At 36.8% G+C, this 16,731-nt stretch overlaps 1 protein-coding gene across 11 annotated transcripts in view; it reads left to right on the top strand.

The window, feature by feature from the left end:
• The window catches only part of TNS3 (tensin 3), a 209,142-nt gene that overhangs the window by 111,079 nt on the left and 81,332 nt on the right, over positions 1 to 16,731 (top strand). For all 11 annotated transcript variants that reach the window (XM_050307116.1, XM_050307125.1, XM_050307109.1 and 8 more), the window contains 7 exons: positions 1,635 to 1,718; positions 4,945 to 5,057; positions 6,702 to 6,762; positions 6,929 to 7,001; positions 11,022 to 11,151; positions 11,886 to 11,951; positions 15,583 to 15,687. In XM_050307116.1, coding sequence (XP_050163073.1) covers positions 1,635 to 1,718; positions 4,945 to 5,057; positions 6,702 to 6,762; positions 6,929 to 7,001; positions 11,022 to 11,151; positions 11,886 to 11,951; positions 15,583 to 15,687 — 632 coding nt within the window. The remainder of the gene's footprint in view (positions 1 to 1,634; positions 1,719 to 4,944; positions 5,058 to 6,701; positions 6,763 to 6,928; positions 7,002 to 11,021; positions 11,152 to 11,885; positions 11,952 to 15,582; positions 15,688 to 16,731) is intronic.

The following is a 16,731-nucleotide window of genomic DNA, read 5'->3' as shown; positions in this document are numbered from 1 at the left end:
CACTTCTGTTTTAAATAGTCTCTTCCTTGGTGGCTCAGGGCAAACAAAGACTGAATGAATTGTTGACTGCTTAAGCAATCCTCTAACCTGGTACTATAGTTCTTTTTCAAAAAGAGAATAAATTTGGATTTTGTAGAGAGAATTCCCCAGTGGCACCGGGAGGAAAAAAAGTATCCTTCTTTGGAAGCTTGAGCTACTTGGCTTTGCCAGAGTTCGTTGCATTAGGACTTTAACATATTCATGTTGGAAGTATGCAATCCAGTTAATTGAATAAGGGTATAGGTGCTTTGCCTCAGGAAGGAAACTGCCTTAAGGTGTGGAATGAGAAGGTGCGAGTGGAAAAAAACATTGTTGCTCACAATGTCCAAAGTGCTAAAGTTGCTAGTTAGGTGTGTGTTTCTTTTTTTTTAAACATGATTACCTCCTGTCATGGTTTAGCTGGTTCTTGGAAACCAGGCAGGAATTTTTTCCCTTCCCCCTGCCCACTGCATGTGCAGGTATCTTAAGTGAGCACTTAAGGGACACAAAATAACTGGCTCTCTGATTAATTGCTCAGAATTTAGTGTCCTAGTAAATGGGGGGAGATGAAGGGCTCCGCTTTACTTTTTCTCTTATCTCCTGGGAAATGGGGGGAGGAGTTTTTTGGGCTGGCTGTGGCTGGAACACAGGTTGGAATGGAAGCTTGGTGGTTCCTGTTGCTCCCGACCTGCTTGACAGCTACGGACCCTGCTTGGATTTTTCATCAGAGAGGAGCTGTTTTTCTGGAGGTTTTTTCCCCTTCCCCGTTCCTGTTTGTTTTTTTTCCCCCTGGTGGTGGTCCTTGTGCACATCAGCGGGAGAGAGAGGACTGTGCTACACGATTTCAACCAGCCGAACAGAGTGAGTCTGTTTTGTGGTGTTTTTTTTTTTTTTCATTCCTTGGGGAGGACTTTATTTTTGTTGTTGTTTCTCTCTCCCCTTTCCCAGTGTGTGGGAAAGGGAGGGAAAACCATTTTTTTTGGTTTCTCTAACACATCCTGGAGGGTGTTAACCCACGTGGCAATGACCAGTGATTCCACAACGTCCCCTGCTGAATGGCATAAAGAACTGCAGGCTCTGCATCTCCAATGATCCAACAGCGCCACCTGATGACTGGCACAGGACACTGCAAACTCTGCATCTCCGATGACCCAACGGCGCCCCCTGTTGACTGTGGTTAGAATTGCACCAAAGGGCGCTAACTGAACTGTTTACCTGTTTACCTGTGTTTTTTTTTTTCTTTGCTTGTTTATTGGTTTGTTTTGAAGGGCATTATCTGTGGGTATAAGAGTATTGTTTGGTTGTTTTACTTGTTTCTTTTTGTTGTTTCTGCCAATATGCACATACCTTTTAATAAAGGGCTGTTATTTTTCCTTTTCCATAATATGTTTTCCTTCCATTGGAGCCTCTTAATTTTGGATTTATAATTGCTTAGAGAGAGGAGTTTGGGTCTTTCCTAACAATTCATCCTCAGCAAAACACTAGTGTCTCATTTAAACGGGGACACCTCCTCTTTGTCTTTCAAATATTTTTGCATATTTCAAGCAGTAACCTGATGAATATCCAAGAAAACACCAAGGCAAAATAACATGATATCTGTGTCTCTCTTTTGACAGTGCTGATCAGGCTCTAGACAGATTTGCTATGAAGAAATTCTTTGATGATAAAGTTTCAGCTTTAATGCAACCATCCCAAAGAAGGTATTCAATTTGCTTCTGATTCATACCAATAAGAAATGTCATCAATATCTTCTGCTCCCATCCTTTACTCCCCTACTATGTGAAGACTATTTCCACAAGATCCTTCAATGCTTCCTGAACTCTTAGCACTTTATCTTATATTAATATTCCTTGAGTGATATCTCCTTCAGTTCCTGCATGTAGACCAAGAGAGATAAGGTCTTTTGTACCACACTGTTATCTGAGTTCTTACTGCATTGTTCGTTAATAAAGAGATGTCACAATCTATTTCTTGATTCTTCCAAGATAATAATAAACTGATTGTGACATAAATGATGTGTATGGAATGTGTGCTGAAATAAAGATCTTAGTACTACTTGTTTAGAGGATCTACAGATTATGCATTTGCCCCATCTCCATGCTAGCAAATGTTTGTCAAAGCATTATTCATTATGTCTGTCTGGATGTCTTACCTTTTCCATCTGTCTAAATAAAGTTGAGTTAGGACTCAAAGTAATAAAGCACTTTGGAAAGTGAATAGATCTGGGGTTTGCTATTTACCTTTTTTTTATGAGAGGTAATGAAGGATTCAGTACCAGAAGAGACTGATACCCATCAGAGTAATTGTGATATAGGTGAATCTTCTTTTAGAAATATAAAATACCAACTGGATTCGATTTGGTAATTACTGTTAATTTCTTTTTGTTTTAATCCACATGTATGCATGCAGTAGATTTTTAGGAGTTGTTTAAAGTATAAACCTTTGCTAGTAATTAAAGCAGAAAAATCAGTAGTAACAACTAGCATAAGGCATATGGTTTTGTTATGTCTAAATAAGAAAAACTTTTCTGTAAGTTTTGAACCCATTTGGTGGCATGCACAGCTATTTTTAAGTTGAAAAATAGTAACACAACATTCCATTATACTTGAAATAAACTTTTCATAACTAGAAGCTTATTGACCTTTTTTGGTCTCAGTTTTATGTTTGCATATATGTATATTGCATTTTAATAAGAAGAATTTGAGAACGTTGTCTACCACTAAGAGAAGTGTGAACCATAGCAGCAAAAGGAAATAGATGACGTTAATCTTCCTATCAAGAAACCTTATGCAGCAGGCATATTTCAGTGAGAACCAGGAACCCTTACAGCAGCCTGTGAATCAGGGTAGTTTTTAAAACCATGTTGACAGGAAGCTTCAGTAGCCACTAACTTAAGTGATCTGTGAGTCCTAAAGCTAGAGATTAAATAGGTGTAAATAGTTGTACTTATGTTTTCCTACTCTGTTCAAGGACACTTGCTTAATTCTTCTGGGGGTGGCTAGGGAGAGGGTCTCAGAGATACTCAGTTCACCTCCTGACTGATGCGATTTACGTCTTTGCTCAGCAGTACTGAACTTGAGCTGCTCTTACTATCTTCCAGACATATACACTTACAGATACTTTACTTTGGAGTGTTATTTCCCATGAGAACAGAGGAGGTTCTCCAGACTATTGGTCAGAACCATTCTCCTCCTGAATATTGCCTCTCCTACCTTTGCCTGACCTGCTAGTGGCTACTAATCCTGTTGCAGAGAAAACCAACTCTAATATTTGTGGATAATTTAATAATCCCTTTTTTTGGTTCCAGTTCTGATCAGCCTGAATCACCTTTTTAATATGCTTTTTCTCTGAAACCATTCCTGGGTTATTAATTAGTGCTATCTTTGTTAAAATCCAGTTGACATATAAATGGATATAGCTTAAGTGGATCTTCACATAATAAAATATGAAAATACATCATTTTATTTTTGAAACCTTTTTACCAGTAACTTTTGTCCAGATAAAGATAAATTGTGGTCATTAAGTGCATCAGTCCTAAAAACATCATTTAGCTTTTCCCCACTGCTAGTTAGATACTGTAATAGTGGCAAGAAAAAGTAACTGTAGACCAGATCTTCTGTTCTGAATCCATTCTGGCGATACTTAAAATGGACACTTACTCTCAGATAAGCAGTTGAAGATTTGCCTGAAGGAGAAATGTGGATACAGACCCTTCATATGAAAAAAATTTCTCATAAACCTTCAGGATAAATCTTTGAACTCTCTTCTCAAAAATGAGCTGCCTATAGGCCTCTTAAATGCACTGCTTTGAGAAAGGCTTTCAAAAATTCAGTCAAATTTTTGGAATAATTAAAAGGAGGTAGCAGTAGAGAGCAAACGTTCAGACAAAACATTTTACTACGCTGTTTTTTTGTTTAGGTGTGACAGTTTGTAGAGTTGTGCTTTTGATGTACCACATACTTTCAGAATACTTTTCTGAAGGAGGAAACCAAAAAGAAAAGTTGCCTTTTCTTAACATTTCAAAATAAATTGAGCTTTGCTATCTCTCTATAAAATGAAACCATTTTAAACAACCACAACCCCCATTCTGGGGTAGTAAAGCTGTTGTTATTGGACAGAATATCTTTAGTTGTGCAGTATGAATTTAGTTAATGAGATAAGTGCATAAAGGGGGAAAAAGAGGTGATTTTTCTTTCTTTTATACATTCCTGAGAATAAAGTTAAATGATGATCATCTCATAGGCATGGAAGAAAAAGAGACTGAAATCCAGTCGAAATATTAAAGGAGACTGATTTCCCGTGGTTATTGAAGAAAATAAGAGGAAATTGTTTAATGTACACTTCAGTGATATTCACTTGCACGTATTTGCTTGTGAGCTTGTGACTAAACCAAGTACTAAATAGCAGAGATGAAATAATTTTCACATTGCTATGGTAGTTTTCCTCTGTTTTGTGCTGAATGAGATAACTTCTCATTATGAAGATGTCATTTTACTGCATTGCTGATAATACTAAGATTCCTGACATGGCACTTTTTGCTCTTGTTTTAATGAAGTGAACTTCACTGTAAATGGAGTAGGACCCATATCATTCTGCTGTGCAAGCTATTTAAGACCTGCAGTTGCAACTAGGAATGTGTATCAAAACAGTTGACTTTATTGAATCTTCTATTTGTTTCTTATTTAGCGCAGTGATGTAAATAACTAAAATGAAGATACCAACAAGAGCCATGCAACGGCCATGCATTTAATAAAGTTGTAAATTATAGTGACTTTTAATGCTGTTTTGTGAAGATTATTATTTTGGAGTTCTGTGCGATGTCACAATGCTATTCATTACTCATGATCTGGAAATATCAATGTGTGTATAGTGTATTTCCCTGATATTACTGCTTTTATTTAATTCAGATAAATTTTGTATTTCTAGATACATGCAATTCTTAAGTGGCCTTCTATCCGGATCTGTGAAAATGAATGCAAACCCTCTTTTCCTGCACTATGTTATCCTTCATGGCATCCCAAACTTAGATGCTGGGGGAGGTAAATTACCTAACTTTTCCTATTGAGGTATAGGATCAAAGTCTTGTTTCATTTTGGAACTTTCGAGAAGGCCTGCATGAATCTCAAAGTAGAGTTAATATCTTCTTGATATCCATTCAAATATTTCCAATAATGAAACCAGAAGAGAACCATCCTAAGAGAAAAAATTGGAGCAGGTCAAACGAATTTCTTGTTCTCTCTTAAATGAAGAGTTGATGCTATTCATGTCTGCCTGGTTTCTGAACAGTTTTGAGCCCTGTTACTGCAAAAGATCTGACAGCCTTGTCAGGTTTCACAGTCTTTGTTTAGGAAGTAATTGTAAATATAATCTCTTTTCTCTTTTGAGATTGGATTTTCTGTGGAAAAGCTGTTTGGCTATGGTGTGCTTACAGAATTACAGAGTCACAGAATCATTTAGGTTTGGAAAGGCCTCCAAGATCATTGAGTCCAACCTTCAACCGATCATTACCTTGTCAACTAGACCATGGCACTAAGTGCCACATTTAGTTTCTTGAACATCTCTAGAGATAGTGACTCTACCACCTCCTTGGACAGTCTGTTCCAATGCTTAACAACCCTTTCCATGAAGACATTCTTCCTGATGTCCAACCTGAGCCTTCCCTGGTGCGGCTTGAGACTATGTGCTCTTGTCCTGTCACTAGTTGCCTGGGAGAAGAGGCTGACCTTGCTACAACCACCTTTCAGGTAGTTGCAGAGAGCGATAAGGTCTCCCCTCCTTTTCTCCAGGCTAAAACCCCCAGCTCCCTCAGCTGCTTCTCGTATGACTTATTTTCTAGACTCTTTACCAGCTTCATTGCCCTTTTCTGGACAGGCTCCAGCAACCCAGTATCTTTCTTGATGTGAGGGGCCCAGAACTGGACATAGTTCTTGAGGTGCAGCCTCACCAATGCTTCGAAGATGGCTTGCTATACTATGTGGCTTTAAAATTAAAAACAAGATACTGTGCTAGAGCACAGTAAAGAAATCCAACTCTAGCAGTTGGACTTGATGAACTTAAAGGTTTTTTCCAACCCTAACACTTTATGATTCTATAACAAATCTATGAATCTGTATTTTTATTATCTAAGAGTTAAATAGCACTGGTCTTTTGAAATATAATCAGCATGAATTTGCAATGATTCATTGTCAATATTGCTTAGTCTGGCTTTATTTCTAAAATAACTGTTTCAATAAAGTCAGGGTATTGTTCAAGTAAGAAATTTAAGGGCCTTATTAGATTTTAAATGAAATTGTAGATCAGATATTTTGTTTAATTTTGAAAATGCTTAAATTTTGGGGGGGAGACTTGGTTTTGTTTTGACCATTGTCTTACTTCCTTAATAATTTTATTTTTTTGCAGAATTTGTTTCTGTTCGTACCAGAATCCTTTAAAATTCCCTCATATCCAATTCAGAACTAGTCTGGAAATTAAGAAAAAGTATATTTTTTCATAAAATAAAATCCTTTTTTAGGGGAAAATGAATCTATCAAAGCCAATTTTACTTTGAAGAATATTTTGTCAGTCAGCATTGCACCACTTGTGTGCCACTTTGTTCAGTCTGGATGTACATGAAGCTTCATAGTTGCAATTGTTTTCCTATATCTAAATGTTACAAAACAGTCTTTCTGTTGACTTCTTTTCAGCTTGTCGGCCTTTTCTGAAGTTATACCAGGCTATGCAACCAGTTTATACATCTGGAATATAGTAAGTTGTAAACATTTCCCATTATGTTTGAATTTAGGTTTTAATTTTCATAACTGCAGAGGTACAAAATCTTTTTTGTTGTTGTTTAAAGTTTATTGTTGTTTGTTTTGTGACTTTGTCTCTTTAAACCATCTATTTTATTCTTCTTTTCTCTCCCATTGAGTAGTATAGGGTCAGAAAATCAAAACCGAATCTGCATTGCTATAGAGCCTGCCCAGCTTTTGAAGGGTGATATTATGGTAAGCTAATTGTGTGGAATGAAAATTTATTAATGTACCATTTAAATTACAGTCTCTGACCTGGTTTGTGTTCTTGTAAAAAAATCAGTTGAGGAAATGCTTGGAGATACTGCAAAATACGTTAATTCACTAGAAGGTTTTTAATTAACTAGAAGGTTTTTTAGGAGCCGAAACGATTGTTCTTGGCATTCCTATTTCATAGCATCACCAAGTCCAGTAAGGCCTGTATTGCTATTTTCTTCATAAAGATTACTTTGGGGAGTATCTGTAGCTTGATATTAAAATACATTTGTCCTGTAATTTGGCAGACAATGTGAAAAATTGTAAAACTGTATGCTGTAAAGAAAATACCTAAGTAATTTTAAATTGTTTCGGGACTTACAAAGGTTGTGATACACAACAAAAGCTTTCTGATTCTACAAGTACGTGCAGTATTTACAAAGCAATTCATATGTCCTAACACAAGTGCATTGCAGCACTATAATTTTAAATCTCTCTGCTTTCTTTTTTGATTGTCATGTACAGTTAAGCCCAGAGAAAGCAAAGATAGTTGCTGTGCCTTTCAAGTTGTTAAACTAAAACAACATGTGGAATGACTGGTGGGGGGAAGCATTGTCAGAAAGTATTCCTGGTCTATTGCTAATAGGTTTTACAATGTTTTATTTTATTTACTACTTTTGAGAAATGTTGGACCTAAATATAAGTAGGTCTGTCCTGGTTCCAGCCAGGACATGGTTAATTTTTCCAGTACCCTGGAGGGGCATGGCTAGGACCCGGAGGTTATTCTATACCACCTCACTTCATTTTTTGGGGAGCGGAGAAGGGCTCCCTTCTCTGTTGTGGGGGTGGGTGAGCAATCCTGTGAATCATTTGGGTTTTTTTTCTTGTCAGTAGTATTGTTGCTGATACTGTTTGTTTTCCTATCCCATTGCTGTTTCCAGTAAATTATTTTTATCTCAACCTCTGATCTTTGTCTTTTGTGCCTCCAGTTCTTTTCTCCAGCCCTCCCCAGGGGGAGGGATTGAGCCGTGTGTGGTTTGGAGTGTTTCACTAGGAATACTGAAGTGGAGAGTACCATTCCTAAACCACCACAGGGTCCTTAGTATCAGATTCATTTTTTCATCTTCCCTCCCCCATTCAGTTTGGAATATTGTTCTTTCTTTCTTTCACTGAAAAATGGAGAAATAATTTTTAAATACACTTTTATAAATTGGCTTACTGTGGAGGTTTTGGACAATTTCAGATTCAAACTTATTGGTGGACTGTTGGTGCCTAAGGAAGTGGAATATATCACAACAAAAATTAGTCTGAGATCAATTCAGTATCTCTCCAATGAGTTTCTTAGAATGAAAAAAGGGCATATAGCTTTTCAGTAATGCTTGCACCATTTCAAAAGAATCATCTTCATTTATTACGTACTAATATTTGAGATAATTCTGAGGAAGTAACTGTCATTTTCAGCATAGTAATATTTCCTAAACACAAAGGCTCCACTTCAGTTTTGAATATTTTTTTATTATGTCTAAGTAAAAGCATCAGTGATATCAGGCAAAAATAATAATTGCTAGGATGCTTCACCTCCAGTTCCAAGAGGTTTAACTACTTGAAGTGCATGGTTTAAGAAAAAAAAAAAAAAAAGGAAAAAAAAAATCTTTGCTTTAGGGAATTTAATGCCATTTGAATAGCATTTGGTGAAACAGCACAGCTGTTGAAAAGCTGCACTGACATCTGTAAATGTGTATAGGTGTTTTCCAGCATATTATAGTGGCTTGCATTAATTCTGGATTATGGCATCAGAAGGTAGTGGAGTCCGAATTCAAAATTACACTTAGACTTCATTGAAAGCTTACAATTATGTACTGATCACTGAAAGATATTTTCAGTATCTGGGTATAGATGTACAATATTACTGGTTGTAAGAGAGGCCAGATTTTCATAAACAGTTAATTTTGAGCTATACTAAGTTAATTTTAATCTTTATTAAGTTTAAGTTAATCTAAGTTAAAATTATCCAAAGCTACTACTTTGAATTAGAAACTAGAAACAAGGAGGAACTCTTTCTCTGATTCAACATTTTTATGAACACAGTTGCGCAAAAGACAGTACATTCTCAGTAAATCCAGCAACTGTGCAAAGCCAACTCTTGACAAGCTGAAGCATAAAATGTATTGTTCAGGTATTTAGTCTTCTGTATCTTTAGAACTCTCATATGTGATCCCCATTTAAAAATAATGTGATTGATTGAACAGCTAGAGAAGTTAAAGTTGTAATTTAAAAATTAAATTTTGGAGGAATGTATATAACCTTAAAGAAGCTCTTTTCAAGTTTCTTTTTGCTCTCATCATATGATTAAATGGAGTTATCACAGTTACTTTCACACCAATTCTACATTTTGGAGGTTAGTTCTAAAATGCCTCTCACCAGGGCTCTCTTAATTCCATTTCTATTTTTCACTTCTAGGCAAACTTTCAGTTTTCATCCTTTTTGATGATGTTTTGCATTTACATGGAGTTTATCAGTATAGTGGAGAATGAGCATTTATTTATTCTTGAATCAAGCAGTCAAACTTTTATCTTCTATTTTGGTAATTTAAGTAGTGAAGTGACGGTGTGAGTTGTGTTGGACTAAAAGGAAATAGATTCCTTCAATAGGCAGGGATCATAATGTTCACAGTGTACACAATGGTTTTTTTTGGTGCATATAAAGCACTGTCTAAAATGAGAAGCAAGTACTGTTTTATCTGGTATTGGCAATATGCTGTAATGGATGCTCTTTAAAAAAAACCAAAAAAACCCAACAAAAAAACCCCCAACTTCCTCACTTACAGATAAAATAATTATTACCTGCATAGAGAATCTCCCAACCCTTACAAAGGATTAGGAAGATGTAATTTGCTTAGAGAATACCATAAACCATCTCTGGTATATGGGCTGAAATATGTCAGAAGTTGTCCTATGTGCCATGTATATGCTCAGTGCTGATTAACTTCTGGAATTTAAGACATCATGGCGTTACTATATGAAGGTCAGAGAACAACAGCTTGTGTTAGACTTTCTAAATCCTGTATTGAGAAGAATTTCATAACTATATTTTAATCCCAACTTCAGAATTATCCCTCTTAAACTCCTTCATCTTTCTTCTATTGCTTCATTTCGAATATCTGCTCTTCAGTTGTTCAGTATTTTCTATCTAGGACACTTTTCTTAGTCTGTCTTTAATAAAAGTGATTTTTGTTGTCTCTTAATGCATTTCATTAATATCTGCTTTATCAAAAAGACTTGATACCATCAGGATAATATAATAAAATTTCAGCCCTGTGACTAAGATTACCAAAATTTTTATGTATTGCTCTAAGAATGCTGGGTGACTTTGTATTACAATTGATTCAGAGAATTAGTTGGTAAAATATCCATAGATTTAGTCTTAGAAGGTGGTGTTAGAAAATACTGTCTTCACTTTTACTTACTGAAATTGATACTAGATATTTTTATAGAGCTTTGTGTTCTAAGTAAGATATCAAAACTGCTACCAACTTCCTGCAGTAACATAAAACAAAATACTGGCATCAGTAGAGTACGTTTTTTTAAAAGTCCTAAAATAGATGTAATCAGCTTGCAGGCTTGCTTCTAAAAATTCCTCATACTCTTCAGTTATTTTGAAATGGGTGTACTGAAATTGGGTGTACTGAAATTCAGTAATTTGGTACTGTGAAGAAGTCTGGATAGAGGCCAGCATTTCAATATTGTACTGCCAGGTATTGTGTCTCTGAAACATAACCTGCTGATCAGTGACTGATAGTGATGAAAACAGTGATTATTATTTCTTATACATCTAGAAATATCCTGCCTTGGGCCTGTGTAATTTTAAAGTATTGAATAATGCATACCCTTCTTGATTCAACATCAGAGGTGTCTACAGTAAATTGCATTGTGGCTGCTTTAATTAGCAACTAATGTATACACACTTGTTTGTTCAGATTTGTAAGAAAATACCTCCTGACATGTTTCCTTTTCTTTCTAGGTGAAGTGTTATCACAAAAAATACCGTTCAGCTACTCGTGATGTGATTTTTCGCCTTCAGTTTCACACTGGAGCTATTCAAGGACATGGCCTGGTGTTTGGCAAAGAAGACTTGGACAATGCCAACAAAGGTACTTATTTTCTGTAGTTGGTTGGATGTGTATGTGGGTGGGGGTGTAGATGTGTACCTGTGCATGTGATAATCATCTTCAGCACACATTTTCGAAAGGATTATTGGTTAGGGTTTTTTTTCCCTTCCTTATTTTTAGGGAGACTGCTTTGTGTTAGTTAACTTATAGTTACCTTACAGCAGGTAACACAGGTAAATACAAAACAACACAATTAGATAAAGAAAAGCTCTTCAAGTGAGTCAACTTGTCAAAATACTCAGATACTCCTACATAGTCCTTATCACCTTCTTTTACATTATAAAAACAACAGATCTTTGTTTAAATGATGACACTGCTGGTCACCGTTGAAGGAAATAAGATGATGAAAAAAGTCTGATGCTGTGTTTGTGATGTAGTCTTCTTGAGTTTGGAGATCTATAATACACTTCAGAATATCCAAAAATGGAGATAAAGTTTTTAGACACACTTGAAAATTTTCCAAAATTATAACTTCAGGGATTTTTTTATGTTTACGTGCACAACTGTGACTCTCTCACCCTATGTTACTAGCAAGCTAAAGTCAAGCATATTGTCCCACATTCAACATATGGCTACATAGAAGTTTTGTGATCAAGAATTGCAGTTCAGCCAATATAGGTATGTGTATAGATAGCTATAGATAATCCTGATTTCTGAGTGCTCTGGAACTGCCTTCCTGCAAGACAGCCTGCTGAAATCCTATCCTTTCTTTTCAGATGACCGTTTCCCTGATTACAGCAAAGTGGAGTTAGTGTTTTCAGGAACTCCAGAAAAAATTCAAGGTGAGTATACAGAACTAAAAATACGCTTAGTTTGAAAATAAATAATACTGAAATACATATTTTAAAAAAAAATTCTAAATCTCTTTTAGGAAATCTGAAATTTTATTTTGTCTTTAAAATATGCAATATAGTTACTGGTTTAAATTTGAAAAATATAATGAAGACTCTGCATTTACATCAGGCTAGGAATGATCAGATTTTGTTTTAAAGCTATACAAGAACAGTTACTGACAAGTAGTAGAAAACATTAGTGTATCTGTATAAAATATTGATAGAATAGGTGGCTTGGCCTGGCATAAGTGATAGGAATGGCCTATCTCATAATCTTTTTTGGATGCTGTCACAACTGATTATGTTTGCAGTACTGAAGTTTGTACTGTCTTCAGTTTAGCATAAAGAGATACAGCTATAGTTTTCTTGGAAATGCTTCTCCTTTGTAGTTGGCTTATAGGATATGTTCTGTATGCTTCCAGAACTCTATTATAATATGTCTGAGATTATTTGATAATTATGACCAGCAGTAAGAACTCAAGATCATGCTTTATATTTGTCCCAGTTTAAATGGGACAAGGGTCTTTTGCTGAGGATGAATTAGGAGGAAAAGACCCAAACTTCTTTTTCTAAGCAATTATAAATCTGAAATTAAGAGGCTCCGATTGAAGGAAAACAAGTTATGGAAAAGGGAAAACAAAAAAAATAACAGCCCTTTATTAAAAGGTATGTGTGTATTAACAGGAACACGAAAAAAAACCTAAGTAAAACAACCAAGCAATACTCCTATACCCACCAATAATCCCCTTCAAGAACAAAACCGATAAACCGGCAAAAGGAAAATTTAAATAGTTCAATTTTTAGCACCCTTTGGTGCAGTTCCAGCCACAGTCAGCAGGGGGCGCAGTCGGGTCACTGGAGATGCAAAATTTGTAATGTCCTGTACCATTCACCAGGTGGCGCTGTTGGGTCACTGAAGGTGCAGAACCTGTAGTGTCCTATTATAGTCACCAGGTGGCGCTGTTGGATCACTGGAGGAGCAGAACTTGTAATGTCCAGTGCCCGTCACCAGGCAGCGCTGTGAGATCCTTGGCTGCTGCCGGGGGAAGGAAGGGGAAGGAAAAACAACAGCAATAAAACAGAAAGTTCTCCCAATGGAAGAAAACTCACAAACTTCAGCTGATTGGGGTCCGTTGTAAGCAGGGCCTGCAGCCAGCCACAGCTGAGCCAAGAGCAGCAGCAAAAACTCCCCTCCGACAGGAAAAAGACAAAGAAACCCGGCAGTGTCTGCAGCCCGCAGCAGGCTCCCCTCAGGGCAGAGAGACTGCAGCTCTCCCCCAGCCTCCATCCCCTTCCAGTCACACACCAGCCAACTCCTCCCCCTTCGTTGTCAAGGAGACTAATCTCGGCCGTTAGTGGGCCAGGGCCGATTCTTTTGTTCAACTAATGGCCCATATACAGAACACACACACACGGCAGGGGGAAGGGAAAGAAAAATTCCTTGCTAAAATCGGAACTATGACAATATTGCAGTTTAATTCTGTTAATGAATGTGTTCTTAGTCATTTTATGGCATCCCGAAATGAAACCCAAATACTCTTAACTGTATGTTTTATTCATATTCCCATTCAGTGTCCTTGAATTGCATATTTTCCTCTTTTTTTTCCCCACACTAGTTTAATAATTTAGAAACTCATGGCAGCAGCCAGTAAGAAGTTGGATTCTGTCCAAATGAACACAAAGATCTCACTTAGCCTGTTGGAAAGCCATGTAAGAAAAACAGTTTTACAAATAAATTTGTCTAGCTTGTTCTAAACATTTCTGGATAGTAAATGCTTGAAGAGAGGCCAGCTGACATGTTTAAAAAAGGACCAAAATTTTTTCAAGTTTCCCTTCCTTAGATGGCAAATGGGAGATGTGGTCTTTTTAGTAGGCTTCAAGTTGTTGGAAAGTAACGTTCTAAGTAATTGGATATTTGTGTTCAGTTTCTGCTGAAGGGACTAACTGGTTAGGAAGAAGAGCTTACCTTGAAATATTTATTTACAATTTCTGCAAAACGACTTTTCCACATCTGGAAGTATTACAGAATTATAGAATAACTACAGGGTATCTCTAGTCCATCCTCCTGCTGAAAGCAGGCTCATTTGTGAGACTGGGCCAGGTTGCCCAGAGCTTTGTCCAGTCAAATCGTGACAACCTTCAAGGATGGAAACATCACAGCCTGAATGGGTTCCAGTGTCCAACTGTCCTAACAGTGGATTTATTTTTCCTTATATTGACTCTAAACTTATCTACATTCGAATTTTACCTGTTCCTTATTGTCCTTCTGCCTTGCTTCCATCTGGCTCTGTCTCCTCCATGGCCTTTCAGGGGCTGCTGTCAGGTCCCTGTCAAGACAATCTCATTTTCAGACTGAAGAAGCCCTGATTCCTCAGTCTTTCCTCGCAGGGAGAGTCTTTTGGTCCTGACCACCCTGGTCTGGTCATGCTCCCTGAACTTGCTTCGCTTTTTTCATAGATTTCTTGTATTCTGTAGCTTGAAACTGGACATGGTATTCTAGAACATAACTGACTTTGATATAGTTTTAAAGAAAGAACGAGGTTGCCAAGAATATAAGACCCTTAACTATTTAGTAATAAATTTCATTAATCTGCCTTGTGACAAATGTCATCACAGAAACATTCTACAGACGGCTTTTTCCAGCTTGTATGTAAAAGTACAGGATCGTAACATTCTTGTCCTTCTAATTTTGACTATCTTTGTTTTAAAAGTCACAGCATGTGCATAACACTGTTGCTTTAAAACAATTTACAGTAGGCCTCGCTTCTGCAGATACAGTAGATGAGTTGATAACAGAGAATTTCTTTGTTCCCTTATCTAGATAGAGGTGAAAAGACAGAAAGCTTGTTTGATTTCCATCAGTATCAAAGCCAAGTTCAAGATCATGAGTTCTTGATGCCTGTGTTTTGCTTTTGAATCATTGTGACCACACCTAAATTCCTCACTGTATCCATTTAAAATCTGAATATTATTTTATGCTTTGTTATGGGCACAAAATTATGGGTTACTGCTGAAAATTACAGGAACATTTCACAGAGCACACTTTAAAACAGCAAAACACGTTCAAGGCAAGCTGCCCAGTCTCAGGTTCTGCAGAACTGACACCTTGGGGGAACTGAAAAGGACGCAGAGCCACAGTTTTCAGCTCTCCCTATTCATCTTTAATGATAAGTTGCCTAATATCAAAATAATAACCTGTAAAAAAAACCCCAATTTTATAATTCCTTTAGTACCATCTCTTTATAGATACTTGTGGTTTCCTTCTCTCTTTGTTTTGTTGTGTACAGCTGGGTGGGTCATCTGTGTTAGTTGTGTTTAGGGGTTGATCCAAATTATCAGACTACATCACAATCAAGAAGCTCAAGATAAAATTCTCTGCTTGAACTGTAAATTAAGCTTTTTTAAAACTGTTATATTTAACCTTTCTTCCCCTATTGCTGCTTCTTACATTTGAGACTATGGTATTGCCATTTCGGGAGCAAACTTATGTCGGAAGGCCACATACATACATCTATGTGTGTATATTGTTACAAATGTGACTGTGATAATTTTTGGTCTCAAACTTATGTTTATTTTTCAGGATGTGAACACCTTCAGAATGATCATGGAGTAATAGTTGATTACAATACCTCAGACCCACTAATACACTGGGATTCCTATGAAAATATGAGCCCTGATGGGGAAGGTGAGTATTTGGTCACATGAGACCAAAGGAAAACCATTTGCAACTGTTCTAGAGTGGAAGGAGAAGGGAGGTCTCATTTGCTTGAAACTAATGCCACTTTACTGATGTGTTAAGTAGCTGACTATCTCCCCTATTTAGCGTTAGTGGCTCTAATTTAGGAAAGAAAGCAGTAGTCCTTAAGAGAGATTGTTGTCAATGCATGGAATTAGACTGAGAAACAACTCATTGATACAAGTTACTTTATTACTTGTAAAGTTGCCTAAAGACTCTTTTTTTTGTTCTAAAGTTTGTAGTTGGAATCTTAACATAGAATTTTAAGAATGGCAAAATGATAAGGTGAGTTTCTAGCTTTTGCTTACTATGTTATCTGGAGTTTTGCAGAAGGTGCACTAGACTGTTGTGGATAAACAAACAACAAAGGATGTGCCTATTTGCATGTCACCCCTTTAAATTTCCCTGTTTCCAAATTGCCCTTTTATTTCTTAGATTTTTTTTTTCTCTGTAATCTACTGACACATGTAGAAGAGGAAAAGCTCTAGTAGATGCCTTCAGATTCTGACTCCAGTGTGTATGATTTTTGGATGTTTTGCTTGGGTGAATGCCAGTGCTTTTAATGGATATAGTTTTCGTGTAAGGACTCAGAATGTCACACCTGTGTATGCAAACTTCAGCACGTGTGCAAGTCTTACATTGTTGGAAGTAAAAACATGAGACAAGGTATTGAACAAATGCCAAAGTTTGTGTTTTTACAACTTTCCTGTTATGAAATGAGAGACAAATCTAGGATTCTTAATTAGCTGATCTCTATTCTGTTTCAGTCGGTTTTTATAATCTGAATTCAGCCTTGAACATCTGATGACCACATCAGTGAGGGTTTTAGGGACAGTCATACTTGTGGCTTGACTTTTTTTCACTGCCTCACTCTTGTACAGGAGCATTTCCTAATGCACAGCAGACTCTAATCTGCAGAAAACTAGGGGAATATAGGGAGTGTAAAGAGAACAGTCATTTGGTGCTGTTACATGGGACAGGTAGAGCACTCCG

The sequence above is a fragment of the Myiozetetes cayanensis genome, unplaced genomic scaffold (genome assembly GCF_022539395.1).
Source record: "Myiozetetes cayanensis isolate MyiCay16 unplaced genomic scaffold, myiCay2020 scf1, whole genome shotgun sequence".
Lineage (NCBI taxonomy): Eukaryota > Metazoa > Chordata > Aves > Passeriformes > Tyrannidae > Myiozetetes > Myiozetetes cayanensis.
The sequence above is the reverse complement of the archived record's forward strand: the minus strand, read 5'-3'. Positions and strand labels throughout refer to the sequence as shown.